We start from the raw sequence: 14,970 nt of genomic DNA, 5'->3' as shown, positions 1-14,970 counted from the left end.
AATCTGAATCTGAATCTAAAACAAAACAAAACGAAACCTAAGCCTGAAACTAATCTAACTTTAACCTAATATTGACACTAAACTAAATCTAACCTTAACTTAAACCTGACTTTAAATCATGTCTTCACCTTGAAATATAAAATGATTCATGTTTTGGGGACTTACATTTTGTCCCACACACACTCACACACACACACACACACACACACACACACACAGTGAACAGGTGCACATACCTATGCAGAACTGTTGTATTGTAATGTGTGTGTGTGTGTGTGTGTGTGTGTGTGTGTGTGTGTGTGTGTGTGTAAGGGAGGTGGGGGCGACGCGGGGGTGAGGCGGTTGTTGATGAGCACGAGCACGAGCCTCCTCCCCTCTGCTGCTGGTGCGCGCTCCCGGCAGCCCACTCGTGCTGCTGTGGTACAGTGGTCATATGATCGGGAGTCGAACCCCGCTGCACAGACACCGACAGCCCGGGTGGACACAGGCGGAAGAGTCGGGGCGCAGGACACGGTCACAGGGTCGAGCTGAAGCCGCTGGAGAAGTGCACGGAGCCGGTCAGAAGTGTCACACCGAGCCCCAGCTCCCTCCTCCCGGGAAGAAGTTTTTCAAACTCCGCTCAGAGCCGCACAGAGGAGGGGGAACGTTTCAGAAGAAGAAGGGGCCCCACGCACGAAAGTGACCGAGGGACAGTCGATTTAACCGGGGCTGAGGTTTGAGTTTCATCCGCCGGTGATCGGGTCGCGGCCGGTGGGATCCCCCGGGCTCCTTGCATCGCTTGTCGGGGCGTTTTCTAACTCTCTTTCACCCCCTTTTTCCTTAAAAAAAAATAAAATTTATTTCCACCACCATAACTTTCTCCCACCTGTCTGGGTGACTTTCCCCGCTGAAGAGGAAGCCATGGTCGGGGAGACAGAGGTGAAGGAGAGACCCAAGTCCAACCCGGACTATCTCATGCAGCTGATGAACGACAGGAAGGTGATGAGCTCTCTGCCCAACTTCAGCGGCATCTTCACGCATCTGGAGCGGCTGCTGGACGAAGGTAAGCCGGTCTCCTGCTCTGGAGGAATTCACGCCACCTCTCACATCACAAAGAGAATAAACACGATTCAAATTATGATTTAAAAATAACAGATATTGACTTTGTTGACTCACTGTGATGCCGTTCCTTCCTAATTTAACATCTAGCAGTGATAAAGTAATAACTTGTTGTATTAGAAGGTTTTCTTCTCATAGCTGTAAATTCACAATCAATAATAAAAACTTAATTGGATTTCTCCATTGCCTTAAGTCACTATTGTAATTTACTGAGAGCAGCAATCTCTGTCACACACACACACACACACACACCAAAAGCCCTTCCCTCTCTCTCTCACTCACTCTGTCTCAATAACACACACACACACACACACACACACACACACACACACACACAGTCAGTTGGTGATGGGAACAAACAGACAGTTGTTAGTCTTTCCCAGTGACCTAATGCGCAGGCTTATGTGAATGCTGCAGCCCATCCCTGAGCAGGAACGAGAGCGTGTCACTGTGTAAAATATGTGACCTGAGGCTCCTCAAAGCACAAATCCTCCACCACCCTTCTACTTGTTGATGTGTAATACATTTCTTTTGTGAACAGCTTTGAAATGACACAGACCCCCGGCTCCCTGCAACGGAGCCATTGTGTCCCTCGTCTTCTTAAATGCCACATGTGTCCTCCTCTTTGAATGTCACTCTCCAGCTCTGGCTACAGGCCACGCCGAGGAGGCCTGTTGTTGCCTCGGTTGTTGCACATCAGGATCCACCCGGGGTCCTGACTTTGTGCCTCTGTGACAAGTCGCGTGACGCAGCGAAGGTCGCTCCTGCACCGGACGACCTCTGCAGCCTGACAAATAGATCAACTTAAAGCATCTCCAGTTGTGTTCACGCCGAGGACTCGCCTCACACATGATAACGTGACACCCACGGTCCGAGCGAAAGCGCCGCACCGAGCCCATTTTCAGCCTGGCTGTATCTTCCGGCTGAGTTATGTGGACGAGGCGCTCGGGCAGAAGGGCCAGAAAAAGTTTGCGCAGGGTAATAAGAAAGGCCGCCACTCACACATATTGTTAGGGTGTTTGTTTGGCCTATAAATAAACCTATGACAGGTTGAAGTGTCAAGATAAGGCCTGCTACAGCTCACCCCTTTATCTTCCCCCTCCTCTCCAGTCCCTTGTTCTTCTTTCACTTCTCATTTTCCTCCACCGACTCGCTGTCGCTTCTAGCTGCAAAGACAAAAACCCTGCTTGCATGTGCAGATTCTTTTGTTTGTGTGTGTGTTTTTTTTAATAGTCACTTTCCGCATATTCACAGGTCAGAATAGGTTATTAGAGGATCTTCGTCGTCACTGTAGCTGCGGCTGTAATTATAGCGTCCTACTGTAGTTATTATGGTCAGACTTATCACTCTCAGAGCAAGGAGACATGGCTGTCAGCCTGCTTAGGTCAGATGATATTTGTGCCTCAAGGCAGATATTCTCTTCAGTGTGTGCGTGCGTGTCTGAGTTGAAACCCGGCCGTCTGCGTGCATGTGTCGCGTTTGTGTTTGTGTGGTGCAGTAGTCAGTTATTATTGTGCTAGCGTGTCATTACAAAGGCATCGGAGGTTAGCATCGGTCATTGAGACAACCCTAAACAAACACACACAGGCAGAGATCGTCTCATTTGTGATGGCACTCCTGCACCAAACCTCAGCCAAAAAAAAGACCTTTTAAGAAACCGAACTCAATGACAAGAACCAGCTAATTAAAATGATAAAGAGGGGAAGCAAATTTGTGTCATTACTCTAATACTACTTTGATTATTAAAGATTGTTATTGGGTGTTTCCATACTTTCTGGAGCTGCAACGATTCATCAGTTATTAATCCAGTCAAATTGATTAACAGATAAACATTTGCTTTTTTCTGTTTTCATAACTGTCAACTGAAAATCTCTTTGTTTCCTCAAAATCAGACGTTAGCAGACGGCAGCGAGTCTGGCGTTTTATAGACCTGTTGATAAATGATTTATCGATAATAAAAATAAGGCCCAGTGCGCTCTGTGAATACTGGTGACATTTCTGTCTGGTGGTTGAATAACTGTCCTGCACCACAACTCCATAAACACTGGGGGGGTCGAGGAGCAGGTGACCCCCACAAACATGTATGTTCTTTACTCACTTTATGTTTCAGAGTGAGAGGGGGAGCAGTGAGCCTGTGTCTGTCGGAGAAAGAAATAAAAAGAGAGATCCTATCAGTAACGTATGAGCCCTGGCTGCAAAGCATTCGGTGCTTAGATTCTACACGGGGGTGCAGAATGCCTGTGCCTGTCTCACTGCCTGTCTGCCGTCACATTAAGAGCCTCCTGTAACTCTGGTGACAGTGAGTCATCGTCCCTAAAAAACGGATGGTGTAAAGAAATGTGAAACGTCCCCACTGTCCCCCCGTGGACATTTTCTTGGACGTCCTCATGTCAGTGTGCTTAACTTTTTTTGTCTTTCCTAGAAATCGGCAGGGTACGCAAGGACATGTACAACGACACGCTGAACGGCGGCATGTTCAACGGGCGGGACATGGAGGAGCTCCCCGAGGCCATCGGCCCCGTGGCTCAGCTGCAGGAGAAGCTCTACGTGCCTGTCAAAGAGTACCCTGACGTGAGTGAACAAATCTGTGACCTCTGACCTTTTCCAAGAGTTGCTGTTTACTTTTCGCTGTTGTCACTTCATCTCCTCTCGGCTACAGAAAAGCCAGAGTTCCACTTTTAATCACAGGCAACTTTATCTCAAAGCTGCTTTCACTTCACTTCAAACATCTGTGATCACACCCCACAATGTAAATCAAGAGTTGAAGTTTTAGAAAGTTTCATTTCAATTTCTCCAAGTTTCAGCCCCAAATTTGCATTTAAACATTCATAAGAGCTTTAAAAAGTGGAGTAAGTTTATTTACTCCCAACATTAAGTCAAGTGTGATGACGGGAGTTCACCGTCCAGTCACGTCCCTGCTCACGCCAAGTACAGTTAAGCGCTTCGTTAGTATTGAAGAGTTGCGTTGATCCACATTGAATGGCTCACATGACCTTCTACGTGCATCAGCTCGCCAATCACTGAATACAATGACAGGCTGTCCTCACTCACATGACAGGAGACTAACAGGACACCACACGAGCACACGCTCACGCACCGAGAAACACACACACTGGAATGCACTGGAAAACGGTTGAGATCAGGGTTAAATTTAGAGAGCAGTTCCTCTATCTGGATTTGTTTGTGTTGTCTGGGAGTCGAGAGTCGTCCCGGAGTGTAGTGCAACTCCTACAGAAGAACTGAACATTATGTTGAGCTGAGTTGAGGATTAAAGGAGGAAGGTGCTGAACAAATGTTACGAGAGGAGTGTATGACGGAGACAAGGAGTGTGGTAAAAAACACACACACAAACACACACACACACACACACACACAGAGGCAGCTGTCTAGTTAATCACTCAGTCTTGGTGACAGATAAGGTTAAGAGAACGTCGCTGTCCTGTCATGCCACTGGCACCAGCCAGCTCCCATATTATGAGCTATTTCTGTCTCTCTTCGTAATACACACACACAAACACACACACATTACTTCAAAGCCACACACTCACATCATATGTAATCACACACACACACACATTGTGAAAACCATATTGTCTCTCCTCAGCTCTGTTTATTTTTAATGAGTGTGTGTTGCTCTTTTTTCATGTAGTTCAACTTCGTTGGGAGGATCCTGGGCCCTCGTGGACTCACGGCCAAACAACTGGAGGCAGAAACCGGATGCAAGATTATGGTGCGAGGGAAGGGTTCCATGAGAGACAAGAAGAAGGTACACATGCCAGGAGTACACACACACACACACACACACACACACACACACACACACAAGATACATGCTAATACCTTATAATTGTTTGGTTAAGACAGCTCTCTTTGTACAGCTCTCTTGTAGGCAGCAAGAACGTGCAAGTTCAAATAACATTTATTCATGGGGAAAGTTTTCCATTCTTTTGAAATGTTCTTAATAACAGATACCAGCATCTGAAATGCCTCAGATTCTGCCGAAACCTCGGGGTCAGACATTGGCGTGTATGGGAATCTATCCACTAGTTCGATACCACGAAAATAAGACCGCGATTTTCAATATTTTACGCCGCAGAGTCCCACGAGTAAAACTGTGCCGCCTGCTAGACTTCAGTTTTGAGCCATTCAAAGGAAGTACATCTTACTAGGTTATTTATTTGTGTTCATTTTCAGTTATAATGGTCAAACTACATAATAAAACAAGTGCTGTCACATTCATTCTCTGTATGTATTTGTTTGTCCAAAGTTTTAACCTGAGCCCTCCAACAACAATGACATCACTTACAAACAGGGTTAGTAGCAAACAGCTGTTGAAATAGGTTATATAGCCTAAGTTGCTACTTTTTAATCGCACTGGTATCGGTACTTGGTATCAACCGATGCGACATTATGCTAAGCTAAGCTATTAAGCTTCACTGTTCCTTTAGCTGCTGTCCGTCTTTTTACTCATTCACTGTCTTCCACGCAGCGTGCGGTTGAGACAGGTCGTCCATCAGACTGAACATCATCTGCAATTTCTGTCAAAGTCACATGTGCTTTAAATTGATCGTAATTTGAGACGCGTTTCCACTAAGCAGCTACAGAACTGAAATTAGAGAGGACATGATGTTCGGATGCATTAGAGACTTTCAGCATGAATAGAACTCAATGGGAGCCGGCAGCCTGGCAGAGATCGGTGCAGATAAAGTAACTGGGATTCAATTGGATGAATGTTTGACAGGTTTAAAATAAAAATCTATCTATCTATCTTTCTCTCTCTTTCTCTATCTATCCGTCCTTCGTCAACATTGAGTTTTTGGTTCTCAGTTTTTCCTCCTGTCCCGGTGTTCTGTCCATCTGTCCTCCCTTCCTCTCCCCTGGTGTCCGCTGTTGGACGGAGCCGTCTCAAGCTTTCCAAACGGCAGGTGGAGCAAGTCCAGCATTCCTCCACCCCCCCACCACCTCTCTCTCTCTCTCTCTATGTCTCTCTCTCTCTCTCTCTGTTTCTCCAGAACATTCCCTACCCCGCACGCCCCTCAGAGACACACACAGACACACACAGAGACAGAGAGGAAGGAAAACAGAGACACAGTGGGAGGCGAGAGGGGGAGAAGAGAGATGTTGACTTTCAGGGTTCTTCAAAATGTTATAGTACATCTCACTTGACAAAACACCCACAAACCTCCAGCACACCACGCTGAGGTAGAGGGATTCATAACATCAGTTTTAACTGGGCTCCAAATAACGGTTGTTTTCATTAGAGATTAATGTATTGATGTTTTTTGCATATGTGGCAGCTCTGTACAGCTGTGCTCGAAGGAATCGTTTTGGAAAATACTCTTTATTTGCTTTCTCGTTTAATGAGATGAGAGGATCAATGCCGCTCTCACACTTGACTGTTGAATAGGAAGCTAGAGTCCAGGAGATTAGGTTACTTTAGCTTAGCTTAAAGGAAAAGTGAAAAATTAAAAACCGACCATCAAAAACAGGATGTCGTTCCTGGTTTTGAAGCCTCGAGGTTTGACATTATGTCCAGCACCATCTTTGTTCAAGCTGCACGCCCACCTAGTGTCCAAGTGAGAAGTAGAGTCATTTTCTCAGTGGAGTCGCCCTCTGATGGTCACTCGAGAGAATACAGGTTTCAGGAACTCCCGCATTGGCTTCACTTTCCTGACTCAGAGTCTACGTCCAATTTTATGTACAGTCCGGCAACACATAGACAAAGAGAGAAGTTCGAACTCACACAGATGACCAACATCGGCAGTGATCAGTGACAATTGTAGAAATTGTCTTGACACTGACTCCGCCCCCTCAATCCAGAGGGTTCATCACAAAAGAAGCTCTGAAGAAGCAAACTGGCATCTTTACTCCCCTTAAAACCCAAATCTGTCATGTTCATCCTTTATTTTTGTACAAATCAAATGAGCAAGATGTAATGTGATTATTGAGGTTTAGAGATGCATAGCCAGGTTAGCTTTCTCCGGTGTAGCTTTTTAAACTAAGCTAAGCTAAGGTAGCCTACCTGTCTCTTACCTGTAGCTTTATGTTTAATGAGATGGTCATCCATCAAAACAAACAAACAAACCACGGTCGTCATTTAAGTGATGTTGGAATGTTAGAATTTACTAATTAGCCCTAATAAATATAAGTGGCTGAAAACAAAAATAGATCCCTGTCACAAGTTCTCACAGTGTTTATAGACAACAACAAAATATCACAGTGGCCTGAAACACAGAGAAGCAGCCAACCCAGCTCCTGTTAGAGTTTGTAATTAAAAGTAAAAGTTGTTTAAAACAGTTTTTCAGAAGAATAAAATGAAAGAAGTGTCAGTTTTTCATATTTTTACTTGACGATTGCATACGAAACAACTTTCATTATTAATATCAATACATATTAACCGGTGAAAGAATAAATCCCTCCTGTGTTAGTTTTGATAAAGATGGGACTGAAAGAATCTCAGTGCAGAACCTTCAGTAAACCCGTGTAAGCACTGAAGAGCACCACGGTCTTTTCAAGGGTGTGATGATGCTTTTCAAAGCTGCGTTACACAACCTTGAGACTTGTGAGTCTGTGTGTGTTTGTGTGCGTTTTGAGCCAGATCCAAGAGCCGAGCCAAAGGAGAAGAAAAGCGAAATCCTGTTTCAGTCATGGGCCGAGGCTGCGTGCTGCATTCAAAGTCGAGCTGCTTTTGAAACTGTTTGTGCGTTTCAGGAGGAGATGAACCGAGGGAAGCCCAACTGGGAGCACCTGAGCGAGGACCTCCACGTCCTGATCACAGTGGAGGACACACACAACCGGGCCAAGATCAAGCTCCAGCGGGCCATCAACGAGGTCAAGAAACTTCTCGTGCCCGCTGTGAGTATCTGTCCAAAAAACAAACCCCCCTATCCCAACAACAGCGTCGGGTATCACGGGCTGGACTGATGGAAAAGCTGTGTGTGACTGGATGAGGGTTCACTGTGTTGGTATGCATGGAAGGGGGAAGGGGATCGTCAGTCCAAAAAACGTGTGTGTGTTTGTGTCCTTTTTGTGTTTTTGTGTGTGTGTGTCTCTGTGTGTATGAGAGTGAGTATGTGTAAGGAGTTAGGGTAATTAGGGTACACACATAAAGGGGTTTCCATGGTAACCCCGGGATGTTTGAAAGGCTGAGGGAATGAATGGAGAGTCTGTTCACTCGTTCTCCCCACTCCATCACTCCTTTCACTTGTTCACAACTCACTTCATTCCCAACTACTGGCTACAGTACTCCTTTTTCTCTCCGTTTTTTTTTTTTTTGTCTTGTTGTCCACACAAGAGGACATTTTGATTGCGCTCCTCAACATTTCTCACATTCTCCGGCCCACCTAGCTCCCCCTCTACAGCCACACATATAACAAATAGAAAATGGGCATATAGACACGACAGCCCGCACTTTAAAAATTACCCCGAGTGACACACAAGCACAATAGCACATATTTTGAAATCACAGGACTATTCTCTCCTTTTTCCTCTGTATTATTTCCAACAATAGAAACAGACTGAAAGGATCAGCGGGGTGATTTCTATTGCAGCAATCAGCCGTCACTTCCCGCTTCAATCACAGCCTCAGTCCTGGATGTGTGAAGTGACTACAGGCAATCAGGAGCTTGAACACACGTTAATCTATGGTTGTGCGTGTGTGAGTGTGCGTGGCTGCTAAAGTTAATGATGTGTGTTAGTCTAACCCGGCCGACCTTGCTCACCAACTGTAAATCAGTCAGGCTTCTCACCAAGCTGTAACAGGAGCTTAGAAGCTAACGTGTGTGACACCGAATATGTCCTGTGTGGTGGAGCGGCCGCAGTCAAGGTCTGTTCAACTCCAGTGCAGACGTTTAAAAACAGAAATCAAACGAGAGAGAAAAAAACAACCTTCTTTCCCTTTTGAAATCATTTAAAATGAATCATAATTAGTTTCAGTGTATTGTATCTCTGGATGACTCTGTGACCAGCCGCTCACAAAAGTGAATTGATTCAAACGGCTGAATGACAGTCCCTGTGCTGCTGTGCTTGCATGTGTTGGTGCAGGCTGAGGGGGAGGACAACCTGAAGAAAATGCAGTTGATGGAGCTGGCCATTCTGAATGGAACCTACAGAGACGCCAATGTCAAGATGCGTAAGGATGACATCACAGTTAGCATGTGGAGGAGGGTTGGTGGGTGACAAAGGAGGGGTCTTGGTACAGGAGTCCACTGTATATATGAACAATGCCTCTGTTGCCTTTGTTAAATAGACTGTTTGTCCTCTCCTCTTCTTTCCTGTCTATTGCTTTGTGTGTGCTCGCATGCGGGGGCGTGTGCATACTTGCGATATCGCATGTTCTTGTGCCGCGCAGCCACCGCCGCCTTCCAGCTAGCGACCCCTCAGGCGCCTAGGATCATCACAGGCCCGACGCCCGTCCTGCCTCCAGCCCTGCGCAACCCCGCCCCCGTCAACACACAGACCATCATGCCCCTGATCCGTCAGATCCAGAGCTCCACCCTCGTGCCGGGAGCCAATCCGCACCCGGCGCTGGTGCAGCAAGGGCCCGAGTCTGGAATCATCTACACACCCTACGAGTACCCCTACACACTCACACCCTCCATATTGGAATACCCGATTGACTCAACTGGAGTATTAGGTATGTCACCTTAAAAGTTCATCACTGTCATAAATAGTCAATGGATGTATTGTGAGAACTGGATACTGAGCTCCAGTGGTCACTCGTTAAAAGTAGCTTTTCTAGGATCTGGGGAAGTTTTACAAACTTTAATCTTCATGGGTTAAATAGTTCCGAAATACTGAGACCCAAACATTCTACCCACATCGTAACGTAATGGATCAGAATCCTTTATTGCTGCGTAACGTGAGTCGCATCAGGTAGATTTTCATCGGCAATGATGGTGAAGACCACGACTATCCCCCTATCCCGCGCTGCAGCCCGCAGCTGTGGAAGTTACATATTGTTCCTTTGAAACCACTGATCTGCTTTAATTCTGTGGCTGATTGGTGCGTTTCTATCGCCAAATATTTTTCTCACTGCACGTTCCATCTATTTCCAACACGACAGGTTGTTGACTTGAATATTTTTGAATAAAGAACATTTAAAGAAACCAAATTTAAGCTTTTTTATCGACTGTATCTCACTGTGTTTCTTAGTAGATGGAGATTTGTCAGTTGACATTTTTGTAACCTGATCTCTCACTAGACTTTAATGCATTCTTCTCTGACCCATATTACCTCCGTCCAATAAGTTCAGTGGTAATGCGTCCTGTAGTTTTTGCATAATCCTGCTGACAAACAAACCAATGCAGTAGAAGACATTAACCCCCTTGATCCCTTAGCTTCACCCAACAAAACCACCTTAACTCAAACCCAGACCATAAAATGTAGAAGCAGCGCTCGAGGCGTCGGCGGATTTTCATCGTTGGAACAAACTGGTCGCCGTATCCAGCTCTCGTAATACATCCAGGACACATACAGATAGATGCTGAAGCTCATTGCTGGGCTAACAGTCTCTTCTCCCTGTGTTTTTGCAGGTATGGCTTTCCCAACCAAAGGCTAAGCGATAGCAACCCTTCCTAGCACACACACGGACTGGCTTGCAGAGAGACCCCCCCCCCCCCTCTAAAAAAGAAGAAACATACTTGTCCCACAGAGCAAACACTCAATTTTGCTCGTACTTTAGAACGACAGGTTTCCCGACAGTCATTCAGTAGTCAAGTGTCCATTCCTGTTAATTTCCTCTTTGTATTAGCAGACTAGTGTTGTGGTGTGACAGCTACTTAACGTTTTTTAATAGTCCAGCTTCCGCTTATAATTTTAACACATTTTAGTGAACCCGTAGATATTTTAGCGCTGCTGTTTGTGATTTAATATATGTTTAAGCTTATTTTGATCACAGAGCTATAGAGTGACTTTACTTACAGCCAATGTTGAAACTACTAGTGAAGCTTAGTCACTTAGAGATTAGAGGTTTGGATTCATATTTTCTTTTAGGAAAAAACAGAAGACCACAAAACAACGAAGAACAAAAATTCCGTCTCTTATATCGAGACGTTTTTTTTTTTTTGTGCTTATTTTTCACCTTCAGCCTTGAACACTTTGTAAATTCCTGGTTTCACTGATGTTGGTGCCATGGGTGGACTTGTTTGATGTCTTTCTGATGAGTAACCGTCTGTGTTCTGTTTTGGCGATGTCAATGGCTGTTAGCAGGTGCCATGACCACTAAGGTACGACGCCACGACAAGAGAATCCATCCTTACCAAAGGGTAGTGACCACAGACAGAGGTTAGTTAGCTCACCAGCCACTTTATGTGTATGTGTACGTGTGTGTGTGTGTTAGCGTGTGTGCATGCAGACCAATGGACCAATTTCAGTTTACATGTGTCTGTAATACGGCATGCCATAAAAAAAGAAATAACTGTATCCGATGAAAATGGTCACACGCTGAAGCAGCTTCAGTGTAAAATGTGAAACAGTGTTTGTTGCAGTGGAAGTGAAGTGAGTGAGCAGATTGGGAGGAACCATGTTAGGGGTCACAGCTGCGGCGGTTATCTGTGCTCGCCTGGTAGATAAACTGGACAGCTCTCACGCCGGGACCCTCTCAATTAGAATGGATCGCTCCGTTCATGTGACTCGGTCCTTGTGACTCCGGATTTGGAGTCCTCTCTCGGAAACTTTTTTTTTTTTTTTTTTTTGTCCTTTTGTTGTTGTTTATCTCCTCTTTACTACTTTTAACCCTACGAATACTGTGGGAAGTTTTATTTATACCCAATTCATTCCAGTAGACTTCCACAAATGTTTTTTTTATTATTATTATGAATTAAATCCTGTGTTGTGCCCAATGACTATATGACACTTAAAGTAACAGTGATTGTCTTGTTCCGAAGGTCATTCAATTCAACATGATCTTTGGTTTTTACTACTAAAACACAGCGTGTGATAACTACTGAAGTCTGTGTTACAAGCTCTTTTGTATGAGATACTGTTGTTTGTGGTCTTATCAGTCGCCCACTGGACTTGATCATTGGGGCTGTTTACATCTTTCATATATTTCCTAGCCAGAGTGGTGCTGTTACCATGTATTTAGCTGCAAAATAAATTTGTATATAGGGATTTTAAGGATTTAAGTGCTTATATGAAGCTTATGGAACAAGATCGCTTGGAAATACTTGTAGTATTTTTTTTAGGTTTTTTTAGTTTGTAAATTTTTTTTATTTTTGTTTGTAAGGTATGCTTTTTATAGATGAAGTGTCTCCATGTAAACTTCAAACTTTATTCAAAGTGTGTAGCTACTACTGTTTTAGTCACCGCGACGGTGGCAATGAAGGCAGTGTTATACTCTGTGTATTTAAGACGAGGCGACCTACTCGATTCTCGCGCCTCGTGACTGTTTTATGCAATAGAAATGGACTAGCTAGCTACAATGTGTGTGTGTGCGTGTGTGCGAGCGGTGGCGCTCCTGTTGTACACAATGGACAAAAAACACTAAAAGGCAATAAAGATGACTATTGAAGAAAAAAACCTCTAAAGAAAACCAAAGCCTCTAAATTCTTGTAGCTAGTCTGTCTACTGTTAAATTGTTTCTCTAAAATCACCATCTCTTAACCTCTCATCGCTGTCTCCTACGGTGCCTCTTTGCTTACTGTAGCGATTAGCCGCTCTTCTAATACCTCATGGCAAATTGATCAAACCATAATCAATAATCAGTTGCTGTTAATCACCAAGATCTTACGCCTCCCGCTAAACAAAACCTCCACTTGTCAGTAAGCCAAAGTATTTCTGAGGCTCAGACACTTTTCTTTGGACGTAAAGGTCAGTCTCTCACCCACATGAAACCATGCTGTCTCCCTCTCTGTCCATGGTTTCACTGTCTGTCCGTGCTAGACATAGCCCAGCTAGCATGAGTAGTATCACTATAGCAGCAGTCACCACAGAGGAGGAGTCGTCTCCTTCAACGTAACCCCGCAAACGCCTTCATGAGCACTTGCGACCGTTGCAAACCGGCCATTCCTAACGTCAACACCTGGCGATGTGCTGATGTGAGTCCTGGTGAATGGTGACGGAGGCTCGTGAAGGTGTTTGCGGCTCTTATGTAATCCCCCTCATGCTGTGTGACTGCCGTAGATCTGCCTTGTTGTCATCCTGACGCCACTAGCTGACACTAATCTCTCTTCTATCTTTTTTTCTTTTTATGTCCCCTTTTATGTGCCCTTTTGTTTCCTTTCCATGTCTGTCCGTCTCTGTCCGTCTAACTCTAGCTGCCACGGCAACTAACCCATGACCCCTTGACCTTCTGACATTTCCGCCCACTGATGACCCACCCATCTCTGCCTGCTGGCGCGCTCATTGGCCCGTGGCCCCCCGCACTTCCCCAGCTCAGCCAACCAGAGGCCGGCACATTGGGAACAGCCCGGCTGCTACCGTCTAACCGACGAACCAGACGACAGCGATCATGGGAATAAACCTCAGGACCACGCCCATCACCAAGTCCTAGCTAAAACTTTACCAAATGTGCCTTCCAAAGCCAGTCGATGAATTTTTTTAACAGTTTAAAACCCAAGTCACTGCCACCGCTCGACTTTATCAGAGACGGGCCCTGATCTGGTGAAGGGCTCCTAAACTAATCCTGAGCTGTGCCAAACTGTCTCTGAGGTCCCCCGTCCTTCAGTCCATGTCAGGCAGTAATAATGACTCTACTATTAACTATACTGATAATGATCGTAATTGTACTTATCCAGCACAAAACCCCTCGAAAAACACTAAACTGAAGGAGATATGTTGATATTTTGAAGTATTGTTGAAGTATTTTTCCTCAGCGGTCACCTCGTACTCAACGTGGGAATCTCTCCCAGTGTTTTTTTAAACGAATGACTTGTTTTTTTCAGCCCAACGTGCATTAATTCTATCATAACATGTTAACATCGGTGTTGAAATGGTTCATTTATCAACAGGCTTTCCCTTCGAAATGTAACAACATCGGAAACGGAGCGTTTTGTGCTGCATTTTCATCATATTTGAAAAAGAAAAAACATCCCTGGGTGAATCGAAATGTCCCAAAGCGACAGGTGCCCAGTGAGGAAAAGTGAAAAACTCCTAAATGCCGAAGTATGTCTGATCGTTTATTTACCAGGCGAAGCATCCTGATGCCACACAGTATAAATGCAGAGCCTGTACAGTGCAGTTACGAACACACAGAGGGGAGGTTGCACTTCTTTTGTCTGAATCTCCAGGACTTTAACACAGCGATGCCTTTGCCTTGTTCACACTACAGTATTGTCTGAGCTTGAACAACAGTGCCTTTATTTATTCAGTGCCATGAAACAATGTTACACCTAAATCTTTTATCACTACGCCGCTGCGTTGTGCCCAGCATGAAATCATTGTCATTTTTGGGTGTATGCAGATTAATTAGAGCTGCAGGAAACGTGCCGCGGCCTAATCATCCACTAAATTTTTACGGCTTCACATCCATAACCACTCAATTCAGATTTTAGTGCCAAAAAGCCGGAAGCTCATTTGAATTCGAAGTGCAATGCAGTATTGAAGCTGAAACGTTGATGTGAGGTTTGGACGCCTCAGGAGAACAGTGTTTAAGTTTGTGTTCTTGTTTGTTTTTTATTTGGCTCATTGTTTTGTTGGGAGATGAAGTCGTCCATATATACGTACGGTATATCTTTGCATGTGTATCCGCTTTTTTTCCCAGAGGGTGTGGTGCACTTTTACAAACACAAACCAACTGGTGCCTTGAAATAAAAAAAAAAAAAACAACAAACAACCCACAAAATGCCGTAACATCTGTAACAAGTTTATAATGTATTTTTATATTTTATTTTGTACATGAAAATAACATTAAACGACCTTTTCAGATAAGAA

General features: G+C 44.7%; 1 protein-coding gene across 8 annotated transcripts; it reads left to right on the top strand.

The window, feature by feature from the left end:
• The first annotated feature begins 377 nt into the window (after nucleotides 1–377).
• On the top strand, nucleotides 378–14,970 carry qki2 (QKI, KH domain containing, RNA binding 2). Of its 8 annotated transcripts, none has more exons than XM_069517771.1 (9): nucleotides 378–1,042; nucleotides 3,521–3,669; nucleotides 4,748–4,864; nucleotides 7,810–7,953; nucleotides 9,142–9,229; nucleotides 9,449–9,733; nucleotides 10,608–10,631; nucleotides 11,308–11,382; nucleotides 13,356–14,970. In XM_069517771.1, the coding sequence occupies exons 1-9, from the start codon at nucleotides 901–903 to the stop codon at nucleotides 13,376–13,378; spliced, it is 1,047 nt and encodes a 348-aa protein (XP_069373872.1). In that variant the 5' UTR covers nucleotides 378–900; the 3' UTR covers nucleotides 13,379–14,970. The 8 variants fall into 8 exon arrangements, 7 of the variants coding, with proteins under 7 accessions (XP_069373872.1, XP_069373871.1, XP_069373874.1 ...); XM_069517770.1 differs by having other exon boundaries at nucleotides 11,305–11,382; XR_011239749.1 differs by lacking the exon at nucleotides 10,608–10,631 and having other exon boundaries at nucleotides 10,632–11,382.

This window comes from Paralichthys olivaceus, chromosome 21 (genome assembly GCF_024713975.1).
Source record: "Paralichthys olivaceus isolate ysfri-2021 chromosome 21, ASM2471397v2, whole genome shotgun sequence".
Classification (NCBI taxonomy): Eukaryota; Metazoa; Chordata; class Actinopteri; order Pleuronectiformes; family Paralichthyidae; genus Paralichthys; species Paralichthys olivaceus.
This window is presented reverse-complemented; position numbering and strand designations above follow the sequence as displayed.

Excerpts from the sequence above, each read along its gene's own strand:
- qki2 (XM_069517770.1), top strand. The coding sequence starts at position 901 with ATGGTCGGGGAGACAGAGGTGAAGGAGAGACCCAAGTCCAACCCGGAC. Across the intron at positions 3,670-4,747 it reads CTGTCAAAGAGTACCCTGAC|TTCAACTTCGTTGGGAGGAT; the intron begins GTGAGTGAACAA and ends TTTTTCATGTAG. Across the intron at positions 9,230-9,448 it reads AGACGCCAATGTCAAGATGC|CCACCGCCGCCTTCCAGCTA; the intron begins GTAAGGATGACA and ends TGTGCCGCGCAG.